Source organism: Macaca nemestrina, chromosome 5, assembly GCF_043159975.1.
Source record: "Macaca nemestrina isolate mMacNem1 chromosome 5, mMacNem.hap1, whole genome shotgun sequence".
NCBI lineage: Eukaryota > Metazoa > Chordata > Mammalia > Primates > Cercopithecidae > Macaca > Macaca nemestrina.
This window is the reverse complement of record NC_092129.1, coordinates 14,211,965-14,224,528: the sequence shown is the minus strand read 5'-3', so window position 1 is coordinate 14,224,528 and position 12,564 is coordinate 14,211,965. Positions and strand designations below refer to the sequence as shown.

Here is a 12,564-nt window from a genome sequence, read left to right as displayed (position 1 = left end):
ATATGTGCAGGTTTGTTACATGGGTAAATTGCATGTTGCCGGGGTTTGGTGTACAAATAATTTTGTCACTCAGATAGTGAGCATAGTACCCAATAGGTAGTGTTTTGACCCTCGTTCTCCTCCTACCCTCTACCCTCAAGTAGGCCCCAGTGTCTGTTGTTCCCCTCTTTGTGTCCATGTGCACTTGAAGTTTAGCTCCCACTTATGAGAACATGCAGTATTTGGTTTTCTGTTCCTGTGTTAATTTGCTTGGGATAATGGACTCCAGCTCCATCCATGTTGCTACAAAAGATATGAATTCATTCTTTTTTATGGCTGCATGGTATTCCATGGTATATATGTGCCACATTTTCTTTATCCAGTCCACCACCACTAATGGGCACCTAGGTTGATTGCATGTCTTTGCTATTGTGAATAGTGCACTGCATGTGTGCATGTGACTTTTTGGTAGAACGATTTCTATTCCTTTGGGTGTATACCCATTAATGGGATTGCTGAGTTAAATGGTAGTTCTAAGTTCTCTGATAAATCTCCAAACTGCTTTTCACAGTGGCTGAACTAATTTACATTCCCACCAACATTTCCTTTTCTTCATAACCTCACTAACATCTGTTATTTTCTGACTTTTCAATAATAGTCATTCTGACTGACACGAGATAACACATCACTGTGTTTTTGATTTGCATTTCTCTAATGAGTAGTGATATTGAGCATTTTTTCACTTGCTTGTTGTCTGTGTCTATGTCTTCTTTTAAGTGTCTGTTTATATCTTGTGCCCATTTTTTAATGGGGTTGTTGTTTTGGGCTTGTTGATTTAAGTTCCTTGTAGATTCTGGATATTAGACTTGTGTTATATGCATAGTTTGCAAATATTTTCTCCCATTCTGTAGGTTGTCTGTTTCTTCTGTTGATAGTTTCTCTTGTGTGAAGAAGCTCTTTAGTTTAATTAGGTCCCATTTGTCAATTTTTGTTTTTGTTGCAATTGCTTTTGGAGACTTTGTCATAAAATATTTGTCCAGAACCAAAACAGCATAGCACTGGTACAAAAACAGACACATAGAGCAGTGGAACCCAGAAATAAAGCTGCACACCTACAATCATCTGATCTTTGACAAGGTCGACAATAACAAGCAATGGGGAAATGACTCCCTAGTAAATAAATGGTGCTGGGATAACTGGCTATCCATATGCAGAAGAATGAACCTGGACCTGTTCCTTTTACCATATACAAAAATCAAAATGGATTAAAGACTTAAATGTAAGACCTAAAACTATAAAAACCCTAGAAGAAAATCTATTACCTTTTTAAGTATACCTGTATGCTTCATTTTTCAGTAGTTATGCTAGAATTACAAATACATCCTTGGCTTTTCACATTCTACTTAGGGTCAATATTACTCAATGTAATATTGTATAAACGTTAGAACTGTCTAGCTCCATTTGCCTCACTCATCTCCAACGCACTAACATCCTTTATGCTCTAGTTGTGATGTGTTTTACAACTGAATACATTACAACCCTCATAGGAAATAGTTCTAATGTTTATATTAGTCACATGTATTTTTAAAAAATTAATAGGAAAGAAAGCCTTGTTTTACATTTATCCACATATTTACTATTTCTGATGTTCTTCATTCATTCCTCTGGTGTGATGGAAATCAGAAGGATGAGAATGCTGGACATCTGAATTATTGTTCACCTACTGTGTTTTTCTTTTCTCTGTATCTTTGCTTTTTAACAATTTGGTTATGATTTGCCTACATATCATTTTCTTCATATTTAGTTTGGGGCCCACTAAGCTTCTTTAATCTGTACATTTATGTCTTTTACTAAATGTGGGGAAACTTTAGACATTATTTCTTTAGACATTTTTTCTGCCTCATTTACTCTTTGTCTTCTTCTTATAATACCCCAGTTACACATAGGTTAGACCTTTGCTGTTGTTCCACATGTCCTGGGAACTCTGTTGATTTTTTTCCATCTTTTTTCTCTCTCTTCTTTAAGGTAAATAATTTAAGCCCAACCAACAATTTTTTAAATTTCAAATATTGTATTTTTAGTTCTAAAATTTCCATTTGGTTAGTTTCTATATTTTCTATTTCTCTCCTAAGATTTCCTCTCTGTTCATTTATTATAAGTGTATTTTCCTTTTCCTCTTTGATCATTGTAATAATAACTGCTTTAAAAGTTCTTGTTTGGTGATTCTAACACCTGGGCTGGGTATTTGATTATTATCTTTCTTCAAGAGGATGGGTCAAATTTTCGTGATTCTTCGTATTTTGAGTAACTTTGGATTCTATTCTAGAATTGTAAATGTTATATTGTGGGGATTCTGGATTTTGTTATATACCTCCAAAGAGAAATGAGGTTTTGTTTTAGCAGCCAATTAACTTGGTAAGATCAACTTTAAAATTCTGTCATTCCAGCAATGAATGGCAGCTCTGTGTATACTGTTCTTGAACTGCCCATATGTACATGGTTCACAGGCTAGCCAGAGTCTTGGACAAATTGAGTTTGGTATTCTCTTCTCTGGCTCTCTCATCTCTGGCATTTACCCTCACTCTCCAGTGGCCCTGGTTGTGGCTCCTTTCTCTGGTTGCTCCATCCAGAAAGTCAGTTGGCTTTCTACCAAAGTTTTAGTCACACTGAACCACCACAACTCTGAAACTGCCCCAATGCACAAAATCAGAAAACTCACCCTATGCCATTTGCTTCCTCCAAATTTTGACTGCTCTTCAAAATCTGCTTTTCTTGCTCCAGAGACCTCAAATATAGTAGAGAGAGAGGAGTGTTGTTTACAGTTTATTATTATCTGCTAGAGGTTAAATAAACTTATTTCTTCATATTTGAGGCAGATCTTCAAGACCATGAAGTTTAGAATATATATCTTCCAACTTGAAGACTAAGAGATGCATGATGTCAGGGAAAACAACACTCTCTACAAGATTAAATGACTATTTGCAGAAAAATGAAAACCTTTTTTCCCCTGGGAAGAATTAGCCTGAGAGTCTCTTAAATGGTCTTTTGTGAAGATTTTTAGGACATTTTTAGGATTTTTTAAAATCAACATTGTACTATAGGTGTGAGCCAAAGCAAAGTAAGAAAAAGAAATAGCATACATATTAAAAAGTAAGAATAAAACTCATTATTTGTATATAATTTGAATATCTAGAAAGTGTAAGAGGGTAAATTGCAGAAAAATTCCTTAAAGTCACCTCTACCAGCCCTTCACTTAACAGCGACATTTGCCCTATACAGAAAAAAGGTAAATAATTTCTAAAGGGATGAAATAATCTGTCTAGAAGATTCTAGGTCCCCAGAATGTTGGTTGATACCCTTCAGTTTTGGGGCAATGTCCAGGCTTCCTGCATCTTCTCATCTTCACATCTTAAATAGAAGTGTGATACAACATTACCTGCTCATATACAGACAGCATGCAGTTGCTCTGAACTAATCAGTTTAATCCTTCATTTATAAAAATGAATAGCCAACCAAGGGTTACCATATACTTGAGGAAAATCACCAACAAAAGGAAAACCCAACATAAACAAACAGAACAATTGATCATAAAACAAGTGGACAACTCAGGAAACATCATTAAATATTAAAAAAATTTCACTTTCTCTCAGAAAATTCAAGAAGAAACTTGTATCCATAAAACAGGAAGAAGATGCTATAAAAAGTCAGAGAACAAAAAAGAGTTAATGAAAACTAAAACAAGTTAAAAGTTAAACTGAAAAAAAGGAAAAGTCCAAGAAGTTTCTCAAATATTAAAAAAATGCAAGAGATGGGAAATATGAAAGAAAAAACTGAACATCTATGAGGTCAATCCAGGAAGGTCAACATCCAATATGCATTTCAAAACAGTGGAAACAGAAAATAAAGAAGGAAATAATCTAAGAAATGTTAAAAGAAAATTTCCCAGTATTGAAGAGAGCAGGAGGTCTTCAAGTTGAAAGGGCCCATCGAATGCCAAGCAGAATAAATAAAAAGAGATGTGCATTAGACATATCCTTATGAAATTCGAGATTGGCGGGTATAAAGAGAAGCTCCCATTTGTTTCTAAAATTTTTAAAGGATATCTACAAAGGAATGGAGGTAAGATTTGTATCAGACTTCTCAGTAACAATACTGGATAGTAGAAGACAAAGACAATGCTTGCAAAATTCTAAGTGAAAATGATTTTCAGCCTAGAACTCTGTACCTAGCCAAACTGTTTATAATGTGAGAAAATGAAATGGAAAAATTTTCAGATACTTAAGGTCTGTGAAAATTAGCCTCTTTTATATTCTTCCTGAAAAGAGTAGCCAATTTATATGATGAATAACACTGCTTCTGCTCACAAAACAAACAACAATAAAACAAACAAACAAAAAACGCCTAGAAATATGGAGGTGGGGAGAGACAATAAGAGTATTATTCAAATATGGGGCAAATGTAATTGTAGCGTGATTTTGAATGAGAAGAAAAAATGATGTTTGGTCTTGATACTAGAAACATTCTACTTAGGGTAGTGCATGTTTCTTTATATAGAATTGCATTCCCTGTATTACTAACTCTAGCTGTAGTGAATAAGAGTTACATAATTTAACATAGCAGGTGCTGTTTATTGGATTTCCATATTCAGAATCAATCAAATGCTGTTTGCTTGCTTTTAATTTTTAGAATCAATTTTACATGAAACACCAAATACTGAACTCCAATTATAGGACAGGGACATAAATGTAATAATATTGGAGACGAAATACTTAGAAACTGAAGAAAGGGAGACTTGGAAGGAAGAGTAAGGACATCCTCTTGACGGGGAATCAAAACAGACATCTGAAGAGAACAGCTCAATAAATAGAGATTCAGAGATAGTATTCAAAGTTATAAGCACTCGATTACAAAATAAACAGCGAAAATATGACTAAAACTGGGCAACAGGCAGAAAGAGGAGTGATGTAAGTTAGCTAAATTCCTCATAATCACTGGCAGGAAAGAGGAACCAAATATCACGAGGGTCAAAAGTGATTACCATTTACTGTTTGTTTTGTTACTTTCTAAACTGCTTTCTATAGAAAAAAACACACATTTTTTAAATAGAAGAGTGATTGAATGAACTGTGATACTACGAAATACTATGTGACTGTTAAAAATATTAAGATGCCAAGAACAATCAGTGAAAAGAAAGAAATGCATCCAAATAGGAAAAGAAGTTAAACTATCTCTTTGCTGACAATGTAGTTCTATACCTGTAAAACCCTAAAGACTCTGCCAAAAGGTCACTGAAACTAATAAACAACTTCGGTAAATTTTCAGGACACAAAAATCAATGCACAAAATTAGTTGCCTTTATACCAGTAACATTTAAGCTTAGAGCCAAATCAAAAATGCAATCCCATTTACAATAGCCACCAAAGAATACAATACCTAAGAGTACAGCTAACCAAGGAAGTGAAAAATCTCTCGAAGGAGAACTACAAAACACTGCTGAAAGAAATCAGAGATGACACAAAACAAATGAAAAAACGTTTCATACTCATGGACTGGAAGAATCAATATCATTAAAATGGTCATACTATCCAATCTACAGATTCAATGCTATTCCTATCAAACTACCAATATCATCCTTCACAGATTTTTTAAACTATTCTAAAATTCATATGGAACCAAAAAAGGAGCCCCAAACAGCCAAAACAATCCCAAGAAAAACGAAGCCAGAGGCATCACACTACCTTTATACTCTTAGATTACGGTAATCAAAACAGCATGATACCAGTACAAAAACAGACACATAGACCAATGGAACAGAATAGAAAACTCAGAAACAAAGCTATACACCTACAACCATCTGATCAACAAGGCCAACAACAACAAAAAGTAATAAAGGATTCCCTATTCAATAAATGGTGCCAGGTTAGCTGGCTATTCATATGCAGAAGAATGAAACTGGATGCCTACCTTTCACCATATAAAAAAATTAACTCAAGATAAATTAAAGATTTAAATGTGAGACTTCAGACTATATGATTCCTAGAAAACCTGGGAAACACCATTCCGGACATTGGCTTTGGGAAATAATTATGACTTGGTCCTCAAAACTAATTGTACCAAAAAAAATTGACAAATGGGAGCTTAGCTCCCACTAAAGACCCAAGTCTATGGAGCTTCTGCACAGCAAAAGAAACTATCAACAGAATAAACAGGCAACCTAAAGAATAGGAGAAAATATTCACAAACTATGCATCTGACAAAGGTTAATATTTCAAATCTATAAGGAACTTAAACAATTGAACAAGCAAAAAGCAAATAACCCCATTAAAAAGTAGGCAAAAGATGTGAACAGACACTTTTCAAAAGAAGACATACACGCAGCCAACAACATCTGAACAAATGCTCAGCGTCACTAATCAGCAGAGAAATGCAAATCAAAACCACAGTGAGATACCATCTTACACCAGTCAGAATGGCTTTTTTTTTTTTTTTTTTTTTTTTGAGACAGGCTGGAGTACAGTGGTACCATCACAACTCACTGCAGCCTCAACTTCCAGGGCTCAAGCAGTCCTCCTGTCTCAGTCTCCAAGTAGCTGGGACTGCCGATAGAAGCACACTTAGCTATTTTTTTATTTTGGAGAGACAAGGTTTAACCATTTTGCCCAGGCTGGTCTCAAACTCCTGGTCTCAAGCAATCTGCCAGTCTCAGCCTCCCAAAGTGCTGGAATCACAGGTATGAACCACCATGCCTGAGCTAGAATGGCTATTATTAAAAAGTCAAAAAACAACAGATACTGGTGAGGATGCAAAGAAAAGGGAATGCTTATACACTCTTGAGGGGAATGTAAATTAGCTGAGCCACTGTGGAAAGCAGTTTGAAGATTTCTCAGAGAACTCAAAACAGAAATACCATTCGACCCAACAATCCCATTACTGGGTATATATACAAAAGAATATAAATTGTTCTACCAAAAATACACATGCACTCATATGTTCATCATAGTCCTATTCACAATAGCAGAGACATGGAATTAACATAGGGGCTCATCAATGATGGACTGGATAAAGGAAGTGTGCTACATATGTATAATACTGTAGAATACTACATGGCCATGAAAAAGAACAAACTCATATCCCTTGCAGCAATGTGGATGCAGCTGGAAGCCATTATCCTGAGCAAATTAACACAGGAACAGAAAACCAAATGCCCTGTATTCTTATTTCTAAGTAGGAGCTAAACACTGGGTACTCATGGACATAAAGATGGCATTAATAGACACTCAGAACTACTAGAAGGAGGAGGATTGGGGACAGGGTTGAAAAAATAACTATTGAGTACTATGCTGACTATCTGGGTGACACGATCAATCATACCCCAAACTTCAGCATCATGCAATATACCCTTGTAACAAACCTGCACACATACCCCTGAATCTAAAGTAAAAGTTGAAATTATCTTTTAATTAATTGAAAAAAATTGAGATGTATATTCTGATATGAAAAGAAATTTAAATATATTGCTAATTTTTTTAAAGTTGTAGAAAATAAAATAATCCCCCTTATGTTTAAAATGCAAGGTAATTAAATATATATATATATAGTAAAACATTTGTAAGGATCCTAACCAAATTGTTAACCAAAATTAATTCCAGGTAGGAGGGTAGAAATAGAGAGAGGAGTGTGATGAAAGACTTCTACTTTTTATCTTATACAATACTATATAATTTAATTTCTTTATAATAAAAATGAATTTCTTTTTAAAATTGTACAATTTCAATTTTTAATAAAAAGTTGTAGGAGCTGTTCAGTGGAGCCAGAGAGGTGAGCATAAGTTCATCTGGAACTAAGATGTCCCAGCTTGTAGTGTAGACCTATCCCACTATACTTGCAATGATCCTTAGAAAATTAAATATCAGGATAGAAAATTGACAAGATATAATAAAAAGGAACAAGTCGTAAGGAGACTAAATGATCTCAAACTTCTTTAAAAGGAACCAGAACTGAAAAACCCTGCTCCATAGCCAAACTCCTTTTGGAGAAAGGGGAGCTTGGGCAGGAATGGGTCCTTATGCTCTCATCTTCCTCCCTGCACTCACAAGTCCAAATCCCATCTCCAGGCACCTTTCACAGGACCAGAGGCCTGGTCATTTAGAAGGATTAGGAAATAGCCAGAAAATTGCAGGCAAGAGACAATTTGAAGGCAAACAGTGGAGAGGGGCCGCAAGGGAGGGAGTGTTGAGCATTATTTAGAATTACAGACCTTTGTAACCCCCCATCCCTTCCCATCCAGGACTCTCATCCTGGGAGTCTAGATAATTCCCAGGTTTCAGGCTGGAGGGTAGTTCTCCAATTGAAACAAGGAACACTACAGGGAGAACAGTGTGGAGGCAGTGCAGGAGGATGATTATTATAGGGTTCAGTTTTGTGCAAAGTGAACTATAGCACTTAAAACCTACACAATACAACTTAGTACCAATATCCTGTCATGGTCTTTAATAATCACTAATGTATTATTCTCATTTTCTCAGATAGGCTGTGGCCTCTGAAAAGGTATTTGCTGTTCTATTTGTACCCTGCTTTACACAAAGTGACAGTAATAGCTATAAGAGCATAATAATAGCTAACGTTCACATACTTACCATGTGCCAGACACTTTTCTAATGGCTTTGCATGTATTAACTAATTTAATGCTTCCAGCAACCCTGTGAGGTACTTTTATTATTCTTATTTTACAGATGAGGAAACATCTTGTCCCAGTTAAGACAGCTAGTGTTTTATACTCTTTGAACTGCATTAAATATTGTTCCTGAAGATCATCAAAAACATGTAACATTCTGACAATCATAAACATAAATAACATTTAATATTTTGTCTCTATATTTATTTATGGGACAACTTTGCGGCCAGAGTCTTGAAAGTATTAAAATTCTGAGTACCAAAGAAATTTTTAAACAATTTTTCCAAGATGGCAGGTTGGAGGCAGTGTTAGCATGCCTCCCCACTTGGAAAGACAAAATAATGTGTAGAGATTCACACTATGAACGTTTTTCCAAGAAGCAACATAGGGACTGAACAGGAAAACTGAAAGAAACCACAGACCCTTTGAAAGAAGCAGCGGGCTACAGCCTACACTAGGAGCCAGGCAGAAAACTGAGACAGTGAACCCGCTCCACATTGAGCACACTGCTACTACAACCAGCAACTGAGAAAGCCATCATCTAAAGATGGTAACCTCGGTGGTAACCGAGGAACTCACGCACAGAGGCTTCACCCCTGAAGGAACCCAGAAGTTACCAGCAACTATAAACATAAAGTCACATCCTCAAGGAGGAAAAAAGAAATTTTAAAAAACCAGTCAAATCCAAAATAAATTCAAAAATAATTAGAAGAAATAGTCTACCTAAATGAGAAGGAACCAGAAAAATAATTCTGGCAACATGACAAAAAAGGGTTCTATAACACCCCCAAAAGTGTCAGATGTTTAAAACTTTATTGTGTTACTCAATGAATGTCAACATACAATACCAACCAATATCAAGCCATTACAAAATATTCCAGATGATTTGTTAATAGTGTTTTTTGTTACATATTTTACATGTATAGTAAAAGGGAATGTTTTCTTCCTTAGAATGTTGTTAGAGATGATGAAGAGATTAGTGAGGAAGAACTGGAAGAAGACAATGATGATATTGAAAACATCCTTGAAGATGAGTTTCCAAAAGATGAGGAAGAGATGAGTGGTGAGGAAGATGAAGAACAGGAAACTGATGCAATTGAGCGCCTGAGAGGTGAACTAGGAGAAAAATTTGAATCAGATACACATAATTTACAAATAATACAGGTTATTACTTTTCCTTCACTTTTTATAATTCAAAAAGTAACATTTGAGAATCAGACTAAAGCAATTTAGTTCATGCCATTTTTTAAACATTTCAAAAATGCATATTTTAGGGCTGTATTTCCTTTTATCAGTATCATTTAACAATTATGCAATAAGTCCATAATTTAAGAGCAATGTGGAAGCCACAGAGGGTCAGAGTAAGTTTAATCACCAACATGCAGCCACTTGGAAGCTGGAAATTATTTGTGTTCTGGACTGAAGTAGTCAGTCACCAGCAGTGTGTACATGCTGTGACTAAATACTACCAGCCTTTTTCTCACTAAATATATTTGTTTTTATGACTTTTCTTATCAGGATGAACTTGAGAGGTATTTGATACCAATAATTTCCATTAATGGAGCTCGGAAAAATCACATTGTACAATATACATTGAATATGAAACTGAAACCACTGGTGGAAAATCGTGCAAGCATTTTTGAGAAATGTCATCCAATATCAGCAGCCCTTGCCCAGAAAATGCTCAGCTTTACCTACAAGTATATAAGCTCATTCGGCTACTGGGACCCCGTAAAGGTAATTTCAGCAAATGCACCTGAAAGCCATGTTCCTTCTTTATTTTTTTCAAAGGTATGTCTTTCTTAAAAGGAAAAAGACTGGATAATTTCAAAAATTGTAAGTATTGTATAGTAGTCTCATCTAGCTATAAAAATACTTTGGAATTTAAAATGGAATCATTAAACTTTCAACTTTTCTTTTATCACCAACTGTATAACATAGAGCAGACACCCCTACCTCCCCCTGAGTTTCTCCTTATCTCTAGCCTTTACTCCCATCCATGAACTTCACTCTAGCCCAAGAATTACAATGTTGACACTACCATTGATCTGTAGCAACTGTCTTGAGGTAGCTCTCAGGAAGGAGCAATATCACCATACTGTTTCACACCTACTCTGTCAAGTCCAGGAATGGCTGACGCTTGCCCATCTGATGCTATAAAAAGATATTCAAATGTAGCATTGATCAATTGCCCAGTCTTCGTCATCACCAATGCAAAGATGTGGAACCACTCCTCCAACTTCATTCCTACCCACACCTTAGGCTGCCTTTTAGGTGTATTTTTCCCTTTCATGATAGCTCTTAATGTGTATGTGAGTGGGATTTGAACTGTACAAAAATACAGAAGAGAACCCAGTGGGATTTGCCCTACTAGAATACTCCAAAAGATAACCCAAGAACCCAATTGTATTAGTCATCTCTGGCTGCCATAACAAAATGCCACTTGGTAGCTTAAACAACAGAAATTATTTTCTCACAGTTCTAAAGGCTAAAAGTTCAAGATCAAGGACCAGCAGGGTTGGTTTTTCTGACAAGGCAAGACCTCTCTCCTTAACTTGCAGTTGGCCGCCTTCTAACTGTGTCCTCACGTGGTCTTTTCTGTGTGCCTACCCCGGTGTAAGGACACCAGTCCCACCAGATTCAGGTTCCATCCTTCTGACCTCATTTAACCTTAATTACCTCCTTTATTAAAGGCCCTGTCTTCAAATACCGTCACTTTGGGTGCTAGGGCCTCAAACAGAAATTGAGGAGATAAGGGAGAAACAATTCAATCCATAACATCACCTTAGGAATGGACCTCTTTGTGAGGATAAATTGGCCTGTGAATAAATGCAAACCTCTTAGGCTCTTTGACAGAAACATTCAGTATACACTAAACACACTATAAAGGAAGTAGAAGGACTATAATTGTCATAAACTGAAGGCCAATTAAGAACTATTACATTGATTACATACGGCTGTAAAATAATGTGTACTTTTCCACAGTTGTTTAATATTAATTGTTGATTATAATTAGTTTTCCTATTCTGTAAGGAAATTTTTTTCTTGTGTTATGAATTGCTTTTTTCAAATGTATTTCAGGGAAGTGCTGTATAAATTCAAACTAACTTTCAAATTCAACTGTGTATATGTTGCAGCTAAGTGAAGGAGAGACAATCAAGCCAGTTGAAAATGCAGAGAATCCAATTTATCCTGTAATCCATCGTCAGTATATTTATTTTTTATCTAGTAAAGAAACAAGAGAAAAATTTATGAAGAACCCAATCAAATATATCCGCCAACCCAAACCTAAGCCTACTGTGCCCATTAGGATTATAATTGTGGGGCCTCCAAAATCTGGGAAAACTACAGGTGAGCGTATGTTTGCCTTTGTTTCCCTCAAGCATAAAAGAATCTGCTTGTTAACTATAACAGGTCCATTACCCGATGCACATGGCAGGTCAATTCACCAGGACACTGGGCTGCAGCAGAAAAAGACATTTAATCATAGGGTGGCTGAGTGAGGAGACAGGAGGAAATCTCAAATCTGTCTCCCTGAGGAATTTGGGGCTAGGGTTTTTAAGAGTTTTGGAGTGGGCTGAATTGAAGTGCAAAAATCATTGATTGGTTGAAGAATGCAGGTTGAAGTCATGGGACAGGGAGATGAAGAAACTGAATTCTCCTGCTGATTCAGTTCCTCTCTGGGGGTCTTTAAACCTCCTGTTGGTGTCAGCTATTCTGCTGACATTTAGGTTCTGCTTAAGGAATTCCTTAACAAAAGCCTTATTAGTCTAACATCAGAGATCCTATCTATCTTAAACAAAAAGCCTTATGAGTTGAACATCAGAAATCCTGTTTATAGGAATGATGGGGATGCCAGTGGTCAGTAACTACGCTATGTGACTTTCAGTTACAAGTAAGTGGGTCAAAGC

The 12,564-nt window shown here is 36.0% G+C and overlaps 1 protein-coding gene across 8 annotated transcripts in view; it reads left to right on the top strand.

Annotated features, from left to right (window-relative positions):
• LOC105492058 (adenylate kinase 9) overlaps window positions 1–12,564 on the top strand; it is a 189,032-nt gene that overhangs the window by 155,438 nt on the left and 21,030 nt on the right. For all 8 annotated transcript variants that reach the window (XM_071096284.1, XM_071096283.1, XM_011758916.2 and 5 more), the window contains 3 exons: window positions 9,605–9,817; window positions 10,172–10,390; window positions 11,791–12,004. In XM_071096284.1, the coding sequence (XP_070952385.1) occupies window positions 9,605–9,817; window positions 10,172–10,390; window positions 11,791–12,004 (646 nt within the window). The remainder of the gene's footprint in view (window positions 1–9,604; window positions 9,818–10,171; window positions 10,391–11,790; window positions 12,005–12,564) is intronic.